This window comes from Curcuma longa, chromosome 16, assembly GCF_044706935.1.
Source record: "Curcuma longa cultivar G26 ecotype Majalengka, Jawa Barat chromosome 16, ITB_CL_G26_1.1, whole genome shotgun sequence".
Classification (NCBI taxonomy): Eukaryota; Viridiplantae; Streptophyta; class Magnoliopsida; order Zingiberales; family Zingiberaceae; genus Curcuma; species Curcuma longa.
This window is the reverse complement of record NC_133876.1, coordinates 592033-610851: the sequence shown is the minus strand read 5'-3', so window position 1 is coordinate 610851 and position 18819 is coordinate 592033. Positions and strand designations below refer to the sequence as shown.

The 18819-nt window shown below is 38.3% G+C and overlaps 3 protein-coding genes across 3 annotated transcripts; all 3 read right to left on the bottom strand.

Annotated features, from left to right (window-relative positions):
* Positions 1-213: 213 nt before the first annotated feature.
* Positions 214-3201, bottom strand: LOC141847520 (enolase-like). The gene is made up of 8 exons (XM_074735577.1): positions 2974-3201; positions 1981-2061; positions 1795-1896; positions 1634-1714; positions 1484-1558; positions 651-713; positions 483-563; positions 214-321 (listed from the first exon to the last, which is right to left on the bottom strand). The coding sequence occupies exons 1-8, from the start codon at positions 3199-3201 to the stop codon at positions 229-231; spliced, it is 804 nt and encodes a 267-aa protein (XP_074591678.1). The 3' UTR covers positions 214-228.
* A 1278-nt stretch (positions 3202-4479) lies between these two features.
* LOC141847286 (multiple C2 domain and transmembrane region protein 7-like) lies at positions 4480-7034 on the bottom strand. The gene has a single exon (XM_074735292.1). It carries the CDS (start codon positions 7032-7034, stop codon positions 4674-4676), a length of 2361 nt encoding a protein of 786 aa, XP_074591393.1. The 3' UTR covers positions 4480-4673.
* Positions 7035-9292: 2258 nt separating this feature from the next.
* On the bottom strand, positions 9293-12226 carry LOC141847928 (receptor-like protein EIX2). The gene has a single exon (XM_074736038.1). The coding sequence runs from the start codon at positions 12224-12226 to the stop codon at positions 9293-9295; it is 2934 nt and encodes a 977-aa protein (XP_074592139.1).
* Positions 12227-18819: the final 6593 nt, after the last annotated feature.

Sequence of the window (18819 nt, the reverse complement as noted above, 5' to 3'; positions counted from 1 at the left end):
AAGTCAATTCATACATCAAATATACCGTTATCATTCCACCAAAATACTGTTCTATACATTCATAATAGCATTGTAAAAATTAATTACATCTCCATCATCACCAAAAGTTATCAACTATCATACAAACAGAATACTGACATCTCCATCATCACCAAAAGTTATCAACTATCATACAAACAGAATACAATCAGTCAAACACAATACAATCACTAATATAGTAACGATATGTCATTTCGTTGACACAATGGGATACTCCGATGCAAAAGACTTGTAGACATCTTTCAAACTGTCGCCTGAGATTTTTTGGAAGCCATCATTGTTCTATAGGGAAGAAAACGAACTTTGTGAAGTTACTTATGTGGAAAAGATAAACAATAAAATAAAATAAATAACTGAAACATAACAAGATAGATAGTTTAGAGTTACCCACATTTATATCAGTTTCCAACCATCAGATATCTCAGAACAAAAACAAGATTTACCTCCACTTTGAAGTTAAGATCATAAGTCTTATCTTTATCATTATAAAACTCAGAAACTGCAACATCCATCCCAATAACAACCTGACAGACCCAAGAAAAGCAAACTTTTAGTCCCTTAAATCTCTTATATCAATTTCTTTATTTTGGAAATAAAGAAATTTAGGTTACCTTGCCAGTGTATCCAGCTTTCTCTATAGCTGTCTTCAAAAGTTCAAGTCCCTCTTTGTTTTCCTATAACATTCAAGAGAAAGCAATAATAGGTCCACTGAAGCCGTAACTTCAAATAAGTCAAATAAATTTTCATCAGGATAACTAAATAAGGTTCATTGTGAAGCTAAAGGATTAGTTAAATTTTGCCCCGAATCTACAGAATGACCAAAGGTGGAGGAATATAGAAAAGGTAGCAATACTACAGTGTTCTATTTGTAGGGAACAATATAGGAAGCAAGTCAATTTATCATAATTTCAGCAAAGAAGCACGTGATATAGGCATTTTTTTTCAGGTATATTGACACAACATCAGGATCCATTGCTTGTTGTTGGTGGTGTTATAAAGTCTACAGATTTTCAATACCAACTAAGTATACTGTGCAGTTCAGGCCTCATGATAGTTGATTTAAGCAACTAAATGAAATGCATAAAGTGGTTGGAAATTTTCCTACCAAAAGAAAGAATAGCAACAATGACATAAAGACAATAATATATAGTCAATAGGGCCTCATTGACAAACAAAATGGCTATGAATGGCATCTACAAAGCCAAGGGTTCATCTATGATCATTGATTTCTCATTGTGGATGTCATCCTGCATATAAGAAATAATATGATTTTTCAATAAAAGTAGTTACATGTGTATGGATGAGAGGAATGAAGGGTCATAAATGAACCCCTCAAGAGGGCTCCATGGAGGGACCCTCTACAGAATTTAGATCACTAAAGATCCATCAATTTTTATAAAATCCTGCAAGTAAATTTTCAGTCTCCACATAAAAACTAAACCACCTGAATGTTGGGAGCAAAACCACCTTCATCACCAACATTAGTAGCATCCTGCCCATACTTCTTCTTGATTACAGCCTGCAGTACAGTAACACGCAATAGGTACATTGTGCAAGAAAGGAATATTAAACATACAAACTCACAATTATATACCTTCAAATTGTGATAAACTTCCACACCCATTTTCATGGCATCTTTAAATGAGGATGCTCCCACAGGAAGAATCATAAATTCCTGATTAAATTAAAGTCAAAATGGACAATGTAAGAAGTGGATTGTTAGCTACTCAAGTAAAGATTCAAATGAAGCCTAACCTGCATAGCAAGCTTATTTCCAGCATGTGATCCACCATTGATAACATTAAATGCAGGTACAGGCAAGACCAGAGTTTTATTTCCAGCAAGATTAGCAATGTGCTGAATAAAACAATGGAGTAGCAATCTTCAGAAACATGGATCAGTTTGCTACAAAGAAAAAAAAACTAATGGAAAATCATAAACCTGATAAAGTGGTATCTTCTTCACACTAGCTCCTGCTTTGCACACAACAAGAGAAACAGCCAGTATAGCATTTGCTCCCAGCTGTAAGTATGAGAGTATAGAGAATGATCAGTGATGATTCGAATCCTAGGCGAGCAGATGGAGAAGAGAGCAGAGCACGGCGGCGGGCAGGGGGAAAGGGGCGCGGCGATCAGAGCATGCAGAAGAGAGCAGGGGGAGAAGAGAGCAGAGCGCGGCAGCAGGCAAGGGGGGATGGGGGCGCGGCGATCAGAGGAGAAGAGAGCAGGGGGAGAAGAGAAGAGCGTGGCGGCGGGCAGGGGGAAGGGAGCGCGGCGATCAGAGGAGAAGAGAGCAGAGGAGAAGGGAGTGCGGCGGCGGGCAGGGGGAGAAGGGAGCGCGCCGATCAGAGGAGAAGAGAGCAGAGGGAGAAGGGAGCGCGGTGAGCAGAGGAGAAGAGAGCGAGCATAAGCAGAATCGCGAGAAGAGGTTCGGGTTAGACATCGTGGCGGAGGAATCTTGGCGAAACCCTAGTTCCTAGGGCGCCGGAGTCTTCCCAGGGCGACGGATGGCACAGATCCGGGGCCAGCAGCGTCTTCCCGCGGCGACGAAGGCGACCGAAGGTTCGCAGAGATCGACCGACGGCAACGCCGTCTTCCTTCGGCAACGAAGGCGAAGAAGCGATTTTGGGATTGCGTGGATCGGATTCGGCAGATCGGCGTCGAGCGAGGCTTCGTCGGAACGAGGAGAAGATTTTGGGAAAGGCGGGATTTTATTTTCGTCGCCACGGAGGCAGCAGACGAAGCGAGGACAAAGTGAGAAATGGATTCCACGTCAGCGTCGTGGATGCGTCGCGGAGGAGGAGGCGCGCAGTGGAGCAAAACTGTATATATATATATATATATAACTGCCGCAACAAAATCGAATAAGAAATTATTGATATTCTTGGTACCGAGAAATCCTCCCAGTCGTCGTACATATATTGAACGCAAGGACAATAAGGGCGATGAGCGCGAAGAGACCTGCAAAGGCACGAAGCAGCAACACACCCTTGTCGAGCAAATCCTCCATCCTGAACGTCCGTTGCACGGGCACAGGAGCTGCCAGCGGCATTGCTGAGATAGGGGGAGTAGGAAAAGTAGGAAAAGGGCTTCCAGAATCTAGTGGTGATGTCTTGTTGGCCGCACCACTGGGGCCCGACTCGCAAGTGTCAATCGCTGTCATCGCAATGCTCCCTAACTCAAGGATCGATTGATGCTTCACAAGAGGAAAAAGCTAAGGAAAAACAAGGAGACATGTGGCCTGACGATAGATGACAGGACGAAAACACGAAGAGGATTTTCTACAGACAAGAGAAATAGAAGGGAAAGAGAGAATACTTGGGAGATCGTCGTCGATTGGTGACAGATAACTAGATTTAGGGTTTAGCTCATCGATCAGGTTGCTAGTGTCTCAGAGAGAGAGAAAGAGAGTTAGAAAAGTTCGAATGTTAAAAAGCGAGGGCGGGCGGAAGTAATTTAACTGGTTCAAACTTATTACTTCATCATTTACAAATTAAAATTTTATTTTGTGACTTATTTTTTCATTAAATGAATATTACAAAGTAAAATGTCACTTAAAGTTAGAATTAAAGCTCTTTTTTTTAACATATGAAGTGTAAAATGGTATTTAACGTCAATTTTATAACTAAAGTTAATTACCCTATATTATTTCATAAATAATAATCACCGAAGTAATATCTGACGAAGTTTATCATCCAAATTCACAGGGTGGTCTGACCACTAAATCTACCAAAGTATTGTTGAGTCTTATAATATATCACTATCATAGAATCCGATATTATTTTGTTATAAATCTTATACATGCTCTCGTTGAACAAAATTATCAATCAACTTAAGAATTACATACTTTTTATTAATGGATATGCAATATTTTTGGACAAAATTTTATTTTTAGAATTCAAAAAAGCAATCTACAATATTTTACTATTCTTCAACCAAAAGTAAAATTCACCGTCCACACGGTTAGTACTACGATTATCTGTAAAAAGGTAAATCAAAAAGTTGCAATTTATCACTATAGGGGAGGACATTACTTTGGTTTCGTCGAGATTCGGCTTTTACCCACTTCAGTAAATCTATCCCGTAATAACCAACTCAACTATATTTCGAAAACTACAATATTTTACTTAAGCACTTAGGTTAAATATAAAGTTAAAATCATGTGTCTTCAATCACTTCTTTTGTTCTAAACTATATCTTTCCACAAGCATTACGCTTAAAATATAACGCGATAATATTGGAGTAATATATTTTATGACAAATCTAATTTGTTATGCTCTGTACAAAATATGTATAAATTAATTTTTTTATCTAAAAATGTGTGACAATTCAATAGTTATCCATCTCTTATATCAATCAAATTTTTAATATTTTCACCAAACTATTATTTAGATAACGATTTCAACAGGTTTACAATCAATCTAAATGTTTGAGACCTTTCATTGGGCTTGTCTAAAAACAGGGGAGGTAAAAACAAGAGATATTCAATACGACTCATTACAGCTTAAATTAATATTAAAATAAATAAAATTTTATTAATTAAAATTATTATTATTTAACTAGGTAACATAGTATGTATCTTTTGATAAGTTATAAGATTTTATTCCTTCAAGCCTAGTACCGATTCTTCCTTCTCTAAAGCAAGCAGTCGATCTTCGCCGGCAATCGCCTGAAGAAGTTCAGTGGCGCCGACGGTAACTTCTGCCTAAACCTCGGGTGCCTCATGAAGTAGAACCCCCAGACGGCCGCCATAATCTGAAACGGCGTCACATACAGAATCGTTGCCGCACACAGGCAGTGCACCAAGAACACGGCGGTGGCCCGCGGATCCCTCCACGTCAGTAGCAGTAGCAACCTCTCTCCCTGCGTGGCTATGTCGCCGACCATCGTCTGTATCCTCCCGGCCACGCTCCTCAGCCGGTCGTACCTCATCCTCACTATATCCAGGCTCCGGCTCGTCGGGTACGTGTCGAACTCCTCGTCAAGCTCGTCGGGATGCACCGCCTCAACGTGTGAGATCTTCGTGTCCATGTGCGGCGGATAGCGCGGCCGGAACCGGTAGTTCCATACTCCGATGAGGAACATGTAGAGGTAGGCCGTCGGAAGTATCAGCTCGGGGAAGCAAAGCAGCATTATGAACAAGATATGCGCCAAGATGGTGGTCGCCGGGTTCTTCCACCAGCACACATCGCAAAACCACTTCCATACAGCGAAGAGGCCGGAGAAGACTGACATCAGCCGGAAGAAGTTGGCCTTGCTCCGACGCATGCTCCACAGATGGGAATGCGCGTCCGACATGTACTCCACCACCTCCTTCCGCAACGGGGGCTCCATCCGACTCAGCCGCGCGGCCACGATTTGCACCGCTTGGTGCCGGAGCAGCTCCTGCTGGATTACGGGCAGCGGCCGCACGTAGTGCATCATCGGCAGCAGCGGCTTCGAGTAGATGGAGATGGTGTTCAACATCGACGTCACGGAGAAGCGGATCGCAAGGTGGATTTCTCCCATCTTCTTGACGCCGGAGTTGTGGAGAACGAGCAGGGGATAGGAGTTGGTGTAAATGCGCCCTGTTTCGAGCGTGGACAGCCGGATTCTCACTTTCCCAATCTTCGCGTCCTTGTTCCCTCCGCTGGAACCGAAGCCCTTCTCGCCGAGTTGGCAGTTGTCGAAGACGCCGACGGTGAGCACGGTGGCGAGGTCGTACACATCCCAGGTGTACTGCTCGTGGAACCGCGGGTTCAACTCGTCGACGCTGGTGCGGGTGCGCACCCACTTGTGGCCGTACTTGGCGACGCAGTAGGGATCGCAGGTGCCCCGCGTCTCCCGGCTCTTCATCGGGTGAAGCCCGGTGGCGTTGAGGATGCCGAGCTCGAGCAGGCCGACGGGGGGATCCCACAGCTGCTTCGCTGTGGGGCGCAGGTCGCTGCTGTACTGTGTCGACTCGTCGAGCACGTGGTAGCCGCCGTCAAGGCAGATGCGGGCGTGGATCTTGCCGGAGAACTTATCCTCCTTCAGGTTCCACCACCGAGATTTGATGATTCGGTCGTCAGTTCGCTTCTCGATGGTGGTCAGGGGAATGTGCACGCGGCTGAGCTCCTCTTCCTTGTTGTGGGCGACGCGTTCCTCCACGGAGAGGACAAGGTGGTCCTCGAAGGGCTCGGCGGCGACGAACATGAACTCCTCGTTCCAGAAGAAGCTGGCGGTGCGGGACTGGATCACTTTCGTCCGCAGCAGCTGGTTGCCGAGGCGGGCCTTGCAGAGCACGTCGGGGACTCTGCTTTTGTCCAACGCGAACACATCGTGGGCTTCGACGATGTTGACGCGGACGTACCAGAGGCGCGGCGAGTGGTACACCTTGGCGCGGATGTAGTTGCTGAGTGTGTGCGGGTCGACGCCGGCGATCGCGTCGCAGTGCGTGGCGTAGCCGAAGGACTCGTCGGCCTGCGTGCCATGCCACACGGCCAGCATAAGCTCGCCCTTGCTCAGCTTCTCGCCCTTCTTGTCCTCGAGGCGGTACCACTGGGGAGCGAGCGGGCTGTCGGGGGGCACGCGCGTGGGGATCTCGTTGACGTCGATGCGCACGGTCCAGACGAAGTCGTCCTTAACGAGGTTCTTGTCCTTGAGCACGACCTCGACGAAGGAGGCCTGCACGCGCTCCTTGGGGAAGGCGAAGGCATGGTTCCACTCCGGGCTATGGTTCTTTTCGAAGTGCCTGGTAATGCCCTTGTAGTTTCCAACGCGCACCTCCACGTAGGGATCGAGGCTGCCGGTGATGTCCTTCGCCGGCAGGTCACGGGCCTTCACCACTCTGATGTACAAGTACTCCATCTTCTCCACCAGGTCGTACGCGCCGGCCTTCTCACTGAGGATCATCCGACCGCCAACGATACGGCCGCCGCCGAGATAAGGACTGGTTTCCTTCAGCTGGAAGTCCACCTGCTGCTGCTGTGCCAACGAGGAGAACATCCTCATCACCGGCGGCTGCTCCGCTTTCATCACGCCGCCCGCTTGCTAGGTTCTATGTAGGAACTGGAGTTGGAGGCGCGGTGGTTGAAGTGGTAGACGGAGGCCTCGAGGGTATGGTTGGAGAGCGCGGAGGCGTCGGAGGCGTTTAAGTAGAAGCGCTCGTTCCAGACGGTCCTTGTCTTTGACGGTGATTCGGAACTTTTGGTTGGCCGTCCTTGCCGAAGTTTCTGATTGCTGCTCAACATCCTGCTGCTTCTCCGGTTGATGGAAAGTGGATGAGAGATTGCGTCGCAACAGATGATCGATAACCTAATTGCGAACTGTGCCTCAAGCAATTACCTAAAAAGAGAACAATCGTGGGCAGTGATCATAACAAGGACTCGAATATCAGAACGGACACGAATATCATATCAGCATGAGGCATGATTATTAGTTGGAACTTATTTTTTATTATTTATAATAATTTTATATTTTAAAAAAATTTTGTTGATTTTTTTAAATTAAAATTTGATTTACTATCTATTTTATATGCATATTTAATCATTTATGATTAATTTGGATGATTGAATAAAATTTTTTTTTGAAAATTATAGAGGTGACGTCGTCGTGACTTTGTCTTTTTTTTTTCCACTTTCTCAAACTTATTTTTTCTATAATTCTCCTCCAATCTTTCGTCTTCAGAATAATCGTTTTCTATCCAGCGTTAGTTGGTATCAAAGCGCATCAAATCCAATAGAAGGTCGTCATGGTCGTAGTCGTGACAGTCGTAGTCGCAATAATAATTAAGTTATGATGGAGGAAATCCAGTACTGTGATCGTACCGTTCAAAATGTGACGATTGAGGATTTGTAGAGGCAAGTCCAGAATTAACCAGTATTTGACGATGTGGGGTTTTGAAAATCGAGAGAGCTATGACCGTGATTCCGCGTCCATCTTCAATAACTCTTACCACCACCACCTCGGAGCGTCAAGGTCGAGAGGAACAGTATGTAGATTTAAATTTCCAAGTTAATCTCTACCTAAATTTTCAAGAATTTACAAGTAGAAGGATTCGTTGATTGACTCAACGAGATAGAAAGAATTTTTTATTATAAGGAAGTGCCCGATCGGATGAAGGTAAAGTTGGTTGCCATTGGACTCAAGGGCCGAGTATCCACAAGGTAAGAACAATTGTAACGCTCATGAGAGAAACAAGGCAAAGCCAAAATCACAGATTGAGAGAAGATGAAAAAGAAGATGAGAGGTTACTTCCTTTCTTTCGGCTACACTCAAACTCTGTTTCAACTACTTCACATGTTGAGGCAAGGTGTGAGATTTGTCAACGATTATACGGAGGAGTTCTATCAGTTCATTGCTCGAAATGACTTATCGGAGATAGAGAAATAGATGGTGGTACGATACTTAGGGGAATTGCGCTAGCCCTTACAAGATGTCCTCACTCTTCATTCATTATGGACCGTTTTAGAGGCTTACCAACGTGTACTGACCGTTGAAAAATAACACAACTGGAAGTCAATAGTTAGAGGTGACCAAAATAGTCAATCCCGCCCTCAAGATTCACGTTCTTCACAACAACAATCATAATAACAGCCACCATAGGTTAATTTTAAATCTATTAGATGTTATCGTTGTGGTGAACAGGATCACAAGGCAAACAAATAGAGGATGTCTGCTCTTGCTCCTGTTAATCAGAAAGGTAAAAATTTATTGATCGAAGAAGACATGAAAGATGAGAATGAGACAATCGATGAACTAGTGTATGATGAGGATGAAGTTGACAAGGTATTTTATGGTGATAGTCATGAAACTTTAGTTGTTCGTAAGAGTCTACTCACTCCAAAGATCAACTCGGAAGATGATTAATTGAGAACTAATATATTCCACACTACTTGCACAGTTACTATAAAGTGTATAAGATGATTATTGATAGCGACCTCTCTTGTTCCATAACTTACGTCGCATCAGTGTGAGACATTCCCAACAAAAGAGCTCTTCACAGGAAGAGCAAATCTAGATCTCTAGATCATTACAAGTGCAATACGTACTACAATGGTATAGAAAATCTCATAATTACGCTGAGATGCATGAAATAGAAAGTTCAATACAAAAGAGAACTGAAAAATAGCAAGAAGTAGAGCAACAAGTAGAACTATTAATAATTTCCTAATATTTGCATGAAAAGAAAATTCAGTGTGAAGAAACATATATAATCGTAGAAGTAGAGTTCAATTACTATTATTATTATTATTTTGTTAGAATTAAAGCAAGAAGTATACGATGCTGACCTCTTACAAAGCAAATTTCCGAAGGTTCATCATAATGCACACATAAACCTTGTCAAATGTGTTGTCGATAAATTTGAAATAGCAAATCTTCCAGTTCTTCTTCAGTAGTAATGCCCACCAAATTGCCCAAAATCCAGTAAGAAATCCGAGCCCAAAGCTTGCGTAAAACCAGATCATTTCGTTTTCATCCTTGTCATCCATGCGACTTGGAGTTTCTGATGTCTCACTGCCCTTGCAACTTCGATTAAGAGGCAACCCACAAAGCTCAAGATTTCCCATGTAAACTAATGGATCACTGAATGTTAGAAGATGATTACCGAGTGGAATTTCCCCTGATAAGTTGTTAAAAGACAAATTTAAAAACCCCAAAGACGACATCTGGGCCATGCTAGAAGGAATTCCTCCAGATAAATTGTTTCTGGACAAGTCTAGGGACTCCAGTTGTTGTAATGCACTGATGCTTTCTGGGATTTCTCCTGTAAAATGATTTCCAGATAAATTCAAACCCACCAAGCCTGATAGGTTCATTACTTCAGTAGGGATTTTACCACTCAAATTATTGTTTGAGAGATCCATTATATTTAAAAGCGTAAGCAACCTATCATACTCTTGAGTATTTCCTTTAGTTGACACTAGCATGCTCTCCATATAATAAACTTCAAGCACATGCATGAGAAAACTAGGAGATCTTCTTATGACTGTCATGGCAATGAAGTTTCCAAAGCTTTGCGGAATGTTGCCTGAGAGCTTATTTCCTGCAAGATCAAGGATTTGGATGTTACTTAGTAATGAAAGATTGGGTGGAATATTTCCACCCAATTTATTGGATCTCAATCTGAGAAATTGGAGTGAGGTGAGCCTTCTTCCTATCCATGTTGGTATTTCACCACTGAACTCATTATATCCCAGATCAAGAATGACTAGTTTTTGACAGTAGTTTAAGGACAAAGGTAACTCTCCGGATAGATTGTTATTGCTAAGATGCAATGAATTAAGTGATGAAAGTGAACACATTGATTTAGGAATCCCTCCAAATATATTGTTTCTTGAAAAATCAAACACTCTAAGTCCTGAAGAGCTATTCCAACAATCAGGCAATTTTCCTGATAAGTGATTGTTTGAAAGATCAAGAACATCCAACTGTGGAAGGTGGCACAAAGGCAAGGGAATAGTATCAGTAAAATTATTGTTGGAGAGTGACAAGTAAATGAGTTTTGGCATGCCCATGATGATCCCAGGAAGAATTGGCCCTGAGAATGAATTGTTGTAGATGATCAATACTTCTAAACTAATAGGGAAATATGGAAGAGGGCCACTGAAGTTGTTAGAACTTATATAAAAGTCGATTAGCTTGCTTAAATGCATTAAATTAGGTACTCTGCCACTAATTTGGTTGTCTGAGATATCCACGTAGTATGCTCCAGAAATCATGCTCCAAAACCAGTCTGGCATAGCATCAACAATACCGACATTCGTCGTATGAAAGATTAATATATTTTCTTGCTTCTGAAGCCATCTTGGGAAATCAGGACCCAAGATGCAAGAACTCATCCAAATGGACTCAAGCTGAAAAGGAGGAAGCCAATTGCGCTCGAACTTTAGAGCCAGGGAGTTTGATGACAAACTCAAATATTTTAACTTTGTCAAATTGGCAAAATGTGCTTCTGAAATTTCACCCACAAAGAAATTGGAGTTGAGGTCCAAGTTAACTAGCTCTGATAACCTCCCTATGCTTTCTGATATAGTCCCATTAATTTGATTGTCATAAAGATAAAGTTCTTCCAATGAAACTAGTTGTCCAAGCGATGCAGGAATAGAGCCAAAAATTTGATTCTTAGACAAATCAAGAGATCTAAGCCTTTTGAGTTCCCATAGCCATTCAGGTAACTGGCCAGTAAGTCCAGTAGAAGACAGTTCAAGAATCTCTAAACTTGTTTTGATACAACCTGAAAATATAACATCAAACTCTGACAAATCCATGCTGATATTGATGCCTGACAGTTTTAAACTTTGCAGCTTGCATAGATTCCTCAATGAAATAGGTATTCCCCCTTTTATAAAAGAGTTTCCAGCTAAATTTAGGTTGTTGAGAGAAACCAAATTTTCAAAGAGGGATGGAATATGACCTTGAAGATTGTTATAACTAAGGTCAAGATATTGAAGGCCACTTATATTGAATAACCAAGTGGGTATTGAAGGGGAAATGCGATTACCAGATAAATCAAGCAAAGCAAGTGAGGTGAAGTTTACATGTTGGAGAGAGAGCGGGACGTGTTCAATATCACATGAAGATAAATGGATCTCTTCAATGGAAGGAAGAACATTGAGAGCTCGGAGCCAATTACTAACGTTTTGAAGATTAACGTTCTTCATATTTAGATGCCTCAGAGAAGAAAGCCCAGAAATCCATAATGCATCATCAATGCTAAATTCATCCAATCCGAAATCATTGTTCAAGTCAAGATATTGTAGATTGGAGAGATTACCAAGTTGATGAGGAAGGACTCCACCCAATCCAGCTCCGGAGAGGTTAAGATACTGAAGATGGTGAAATGATCCGATGAATTTTGGAACATTAGCCCCTCCAAAATTGTTCATGCTCAGGTCAAGATACTTGAGGTACTTCAAACCCTGTAAAGAAGGCTTCAACTCACCTCCTAAACTCTCGTTAGAAAAAGGGTGTGAATTGCGAAGGTCGAGCATTATCACATGCCCAGTACTGCATGCCACACCTTTCCACTTGCAGCAGTCTTCACCCATCCAAGAAGACAACCTGTTAGTAGTATCTTTGAGGCCTTGTTTGAATTCCAACAGAGCACTTCTCTCAACAGGGTTGCAGCTTGAGTTTAGAACTCCATTGCATAGATGGGTTTCTTGGAGATGAATGCCTAGTAAAGACAGCATCAGGATGAGAAAATGGGCGTTCCCTCTAGCCATGACTAGTAGATTATGGTTGTCAGTTTATCATAGGAGAGTGGTCTCTAATTTTGTTAATATACACTACCCCCGAGATTGTCTGTTTCAAGCATTTAGTGTTTCTTGCAAAGACCAACATCCACAAGTCAAGTCAAAGAACATGTGACCAACATCCAAAAGTCAAGTCAAATAACATGTGATGGAGAAAAGTTCATGGCCATTGTGAGAAGACTTTCATTCTCTGCGATGAAATGACCATCTTCATCAGTATGTCTTTTTAGCTATTTAATTGGCTTGTGACTTTTCATTTTGACCATGCCCAAGTCAAATAACATGTGAGGAGACTTTCATTCCTAGGCAAGATATTTTTATTTATTTATTATAAAGATGTCTCATTCTGTCCATATATTTTTTATTTTTCAAAATTATGTTTATTTTTTATATTATTATAGTAGTTATAAGTTTATAATTGTTACTTAATTATAGCAGTTATGATTTCATAGGTGTTACATAATTATTTCAGCTACGATTCTATAGCTATTATAATTACATAATTGTAGTAGTTATGATTCCATAGTTGCTATAATATAATACTCACTAGTATTAATCAGAAATAAACTATTTATGTTATAACAACTATGATTTATAGTTGTTATAAATGATGTTGACATATGTTAACCAATGTTAAAAGTCAACGCCCATATTATAAGGGCTATGGACTATAATTAGTATAAAAAGATACGGACTTAGAATTGATCTTTGATATATATAATCATATTCTTATATGAAATGTTTCAGTTAATCCATCTAAAGTCTTTACTTTTGTCATTACATTCTCATATATATCCTTAATTAGTTCAATATACGCTATACTAACATATCTCTTTTCTAGAATTCTTTATATAATTTTCATTGGAACTTTATCATAAGCTTTTTTAGTCAACGAATATCATGTATAAGTTTTGCTTTTATTCTTGATACTTTTAATTAGTTACCTGAGAAGATGTAAAACTTCTATTGTCAATCTTCCAAACATAAATCTAAATTGATTTTTGATCATCATGGTCTCCTTTCTTAGTCTTTTTCTATTACTTTTTTTCAAAGTTTTATGGTATAACTTATTAGTTTAATACCTCTATAGTTTGCACAATTCTGTGTCTCTTTTGTTCTTATACAAGAAACTAGAGTACTTACCCTCTACTAATCATTTTTTAAATTTTCAATATCAAATTGAATAACTTTGTAAGATATTCAATACTTTTGCTTCTTAGGCACTTCTATTCCTCTATCGGAATATCATTAGATCCAACTATTTTTTTATTTTATATCTCATTTAAAGCTTATTGAATAAATTTTTATACTCATTTGACTTACTTAAATTATTTAAGTTGTTCACCTACACCTACACCTTCATTAAAAAATTAATAAAAATACTTCTTTCATCACCCTTTTATTTCCTCATCATTCAATAATACTCTATTGCATTTTTCTTTAATACATCTTATTTGGATAAGAACTTTTATCTTCTTTTCTTTTGCTTTAGCTATTATATAAATATCGTTTTCCCCTTCTTTAGTATCCAATTTGTTTCATTCACTACTTTCTTGATCTCTTTCTTAGCTTCTGTATACTTTTTTTAAGTTTTTCTCAATTTTACAAATATATAATACCTTATAGGTTGTTTGTTTTTCTTTGACTTTCTTCTGTACTTTCTCATTCCATCATTAAAATTTTTTACTTGATGGTGCATAACCCGTTGACTCACTAAGTACACTCTTGATTACTATTTTCAACTTTAATATTATCTTATCCCATGCATGTAGTATTGAACTCGTTATGTATTTCTTCTAATACTTGTTATCCTATCTTCTCCTTAAATATATTTTTTTTCTATCCTTTAACTTTCATCATTTAATTTTAGGGGTCATGCACATTTATGATCTTCTATTGATACTATGCTTAAGGTGCATATTAAATACTACTAACCTATGTTGGCTAGTTAAGTTTTCTCTAGGGATGACCTTACAATCTTTATAGATCTTTTTAGCATTCTTTCTAACCATAAGAAAATTAATTTGTGACTTATTATTACCACTTTTGAATGTGACTAAGTGTTTTTCTCTTTTCTTGAAAATTGTATTTGCTAGTATAAGGTCACATGCTATCCCAAAATTTAATATAATTTTTTCTTTTTTTATTTCTTGTTTCAAACCCATGACCCTCATGCACCCTATTATATTCCTCATTTTTTTTTACTTCGATATATTCATTTAGATCTTCTCCTATTAAAATTAATTCGTCTGATAAAATATTTTGTAATACCTCATCTAAGTCGTCCCAAAATCTAGATTTGATATTTTTATCTAATCCTACTTGATGTGTATATATGCTAATTATATTAATAGTTCTTTCACCGCCACTATATTGAGAGTTATAATCCTATCATTCTTTCTAACTACTTCTACTATTTCATCCTTTAGCGAACTATCTACAACTATACCTACTTCATTTCTTATTTTACTTCTTATGTATACTATAACATGTAAACACTATCATCGTTATTTTCTCTCCTAAATCCTTGTAGAATAAAAATTTTTCCGAAAACGGATTTAAGTTGTCCTCATAGTCAATCAAACAAAGTTTGATCGACGCATTTAGATCATTGGGCTCTTGTGTTTGGTTTACAGGATCCACGAAGAGAAAAATAATTTATTAAATGCGGAAACAATAAATTGAACCTTTCTCGCGGGATTGTCTTTGAAGGAGTGGATGACCCCTTGATCTTCAACTGTATAACCTTTCCTCTTCTCGAACGTTGTGTGGGCAACGATCCTTCGAGATGATTCCACCAAGCCTCTTCTTCCGATGGCAAACAAGCAATGAATTGTGAGGAGACTTTCCTTTTTTACCTATTTAATTGGCTTTTGACTCTTCTTATTAATTGATCAGGCCTTTCAAACTAATTAATTTATCATGAAAATCAAGATTCTTTTGTCATTTTATTTGTTCCACCTTATAATATTCATAATTCTCTTTATTTTCTCTTGCTAAGTTATAGGGAATTCAATGGGAAATAAGGTCAAGTTCTTGTTTTTTGCTTGATAAGTAATGTTTCCTTTCCTTTCTCTAACAATCTTTTAATCTTGATTATAAATTATACAAAACTAACTGATGGAAAGATTAACAACCCCTGGGAGAAAAAAAAAGAAAAAAATATATATCATTTAACAATCATAGAATAAAAAATATTAAATAATTAAAAGAAAACTCATACAAAATACTTAGCTAAGTTTAGAAAAAATCTAATGACTCTACTATGCTATAATTAAACAGAAGAGAAAAAAATTTGAAAAATGTGAAAACTTAAATGGAGATTAAAAAAAACTTAATTTTTCTTATTCTTTTTGTGTTATATGAAGCATGCTATGAAAGAAAGAAGTCTTTGAAAGGGCATATGTGCTTACAGAGTAGTCATATGGAATAGATTAAATGGAATTGTAACTTTGTAACCTGCAATATAGAAAATTATAATTTGTTGCTTGCATTGATGCAGTGTTTAAGGATGAAAATTTTAACTTTGTAACTTGAATTGATATAATGTGCATGAAACAAATTTTTCATTTTGTATCTTATGTTATCTTTTAATGACAATTTAATAATGGGGATGCCCAAAAGATGTATCATAATTTGAAATTTAGCCAAAGGTGGATTTATTTCCTAAAATTTTCTTCTACCCAACCAACTTCGCTAGATCGATAACTATCTAACTAGTGATTGACTAGATATAATTTCAATTGACTGATAGATTGTTAATCTACAATCCTTTAGGATCGTTGAGCATTTTTAGTCAAAAGTATTAAAACTCTAATAATAATCATCTGTGAGGAGGTAAATCAAGAAGTTGTAGTTGGTCATGACGGAGAAAGGTATTGCCTCGGTTTCGTCGAGATTCAACCCTTGTCCACTTCAATAAGTCTGCTCCGTCGCAACCAACTGAACTATGTTTCGGAGCATAAGCTTTTTAAAACATGATCTAACTTCTTGTTGTTTTGATTAACTTGATTAATGTTGGGAAAATCTTATTCCTAATGAGTGCTCTCTTTCATTGAATCTGTTGAATCACAATTAGAGGAATGAAACTATCTGCTAATCAAAATATGAATATGGATTCTACAAATATGACATGTTCCTCTAGCTCTAGTGATGTTGTGAACACATAGATTATCTATTACAACTTCGACTTGAATCAACAAGCTCCACGGTTTGAAGATGGTCTAGGCTATATGAGTACAAGATTGTGAGATATTTTTTAGGATACTTGGACTCAACAAGAAATCAATGATAATAGTGTTGAAGAGAAAATTGAAATGAATCTCTCATAAGAAGAATTCTTCGCAAATGATATGCAATATTCAATGTAGTGTGTCAACTATAATGAATACAGTGGCTTAGAAGAATAGTTTTCTTTAGCTAAATATCCATATATAATAAACTCTAAACTTGGACTATAAAAGCAATTACCAGATGAGACTACTGAATTATATTCTATGTTGTTCAGGTAATATATTTTATAAATTTTTTATAAATGGGTTATTGTTAACTCTATCATATTTGAAGATTATGAAAATAATTATATATCTATTATCATTTTAGGTTTTTGCAACATGATAAGATTTTAAGGATGCAATGAGTAGACAATTTGAATAAAAATCAAGGGACTCCAAGAAGACTAGAGTTAAGGCAGTTTACAAGAAGGAAAATTATACTTGAAGAATAGTTGCAATAGGATATATTGAATCGAGTTCACTGTTACAAAATATATAGAGTCTCACCGATACAGTACTGCCTTAAAAATAGTCGATCACATTGCATACACCTCTTCTTTTATAGCTTGGACCTTCCTAGACTTTTACATGAGTTAAGATATAGAGATTCAAATACATATGTTGCACTAAAGATAAATAGTGGAAATCAGTCCCAACATTGTTTTTAGTCTTTTGATGCATATGGAAGAGTTTTTTGAGCATATCTTCACCAATTAATTAGAATTGATGCAACACAGTTGAGTGACAAGTATCTTGGCATTCTATTGATGGCTACAACAGTAGATGATATTAGAAAACTTATTCTTGTTGGCTTTTCAACTGTTGAGGTTGAGTGTGGCCAACTTGGGAGTGGTTTCTAAATTATCTAAAGATTTGTCTTGTAGTTGATCCATCAAGTATGACAATTGTATCAGAAAATATCGTGGAATAATATATGCAGTGAGAAAAGTTTACACTACTGCTCACTATGCATTATGTTGTTATCACTTATCTTGTAATATAGTCACGGGCGGAGCCATGTTGTATGCTACCCGGGCTATAGCCTGGGTAGCTCGATGTGAAAAGCCTTAAATTTACGGAAGAAATTTTTTTTTAAAAGAAAACTAAGGAGACAGCCCGGGTTGTCTCGTCGGAACAGTCTACAGTCAGAGATTAGCCCGGGCAAATCACCCAGGCTGGCTCCGCCATTGAATATAGTTACATATACTCACGATAAGCCTATGTTGACTAGAGCAAACATAGTTATTCAATATGATCGAGTTATGCATATCATGTTAGAGAGACATGCATATGCTTACAGATGGTTGCAAAATATAGAACCTACGAAATAAACAAGTGCACACTTTCCTAGTAGATGATACTCAATATTAACTATAAATTATTCTGAAAGTTTAAATGCATTGTTCAAGGAGACTCGAGTACTCTCAATTACAAGGCTAATAAATAACACAGGAAGAAAAGTTGCACTTTGATTTTATAATCATAGGGAAGAAGTGTCTATTATGTAAGAGTATTGATGCTTTTAGCTATGAAGGAGATTGAGACTAGGAGATATAAAACTAGGTTGTTGTAGTATTTCCATATAGCATATCTGAAATGGAGATACAAACTCCAGCATCCTCCTATATAGTTGATTTGGACATTTGTAAATGCAATTGTAGTGAGTTGTAGATTTCAAGATTTCCTTGCTCAGGCGTTATTGTAGAGTGTTCATTCAAGAACATGAATCTATATCAATATTGTGAGCATTATTCCTCAAATTTGAAACTTAGAAACGTACTTACATGGATCATATTTATCATTGTAGAAGTAAGCAATCTTGGCCAACAGGTGTACACGATTGTATTATTTTACCACCTCCTAACCTTGTGCAACCTCGAAGGAGGAAGAAGGCAAGGATTAAGTCCAAGCACATGGGAAAGGTTAAAAACAAGTGTAGTAGGTGCAAACAACTTAGTCATAATGTTAGATCCTGCAGAATGACTCCAGTTGACTGATACATGTAAATGTGTGTTTTGTTGTTGTAACGCCCCACCTCTTTCTTATACTAGTAGGGAGACGTTACGTACTTAAACTTTCCTTACTTTTACTCATTAAATAAAATAACTCAAATAAACTTTTCTTTTTCTGTTTAACACGCGGAAGCAAAAGAAACAAATATAAATTCTTGGACATAAAATAAACATTTATATAATTCTTGATCTTATTCCGCGGTTCCGCCGACACCACACATCAAACACTTCTCCAGCTGCCTCCTCTTTCCTATAACTTTTCCTTTCATTTATCTGC

What these genes read in the sequence shown, in the direction of transcription:
- LOC141847520 (XM_074735577.1), bottom strand. Translation starts at nt 3,201, where the DNA reads ATGACAGCGATTGACACTTGCGAGTCGGGCCCCAGTGGTGCGGCCAAC. An exon ending in AGAAGATACCACTTTATCAG is followed by an intron (nt 1,897 to 1,980) that starts GTTTATGATTTT and finishes TGTTTTATTCAG; the next exon opens with CACATTGCTAATCTTGCTGG. An exon ending in GAAATAAGCTTGCTATGCAG is followed by an intron (nt 1,715 to 1,794) that starts GTTAGGCTTCAT and finishes TAATTTAATCAG; the next exon opens with GAATTTATGATTCTTCCTGT.
- LOC141847928 (XM_074736038.1), bottom strand. Translation starts at nt 12,226, where the DNA reads ATGGCTAGAGGGAACGCCCATTTTCTCATCCTGATGCTGTCTTTACTA.
- LOC141847286 (XM_074735292.1), bottom strand. Translation starts at nt 7,034, where the DNA reads ATGAAAGCGGAGCAGCCGCCGGTGATGAGGATGTTCTCCTCGTTGGCA.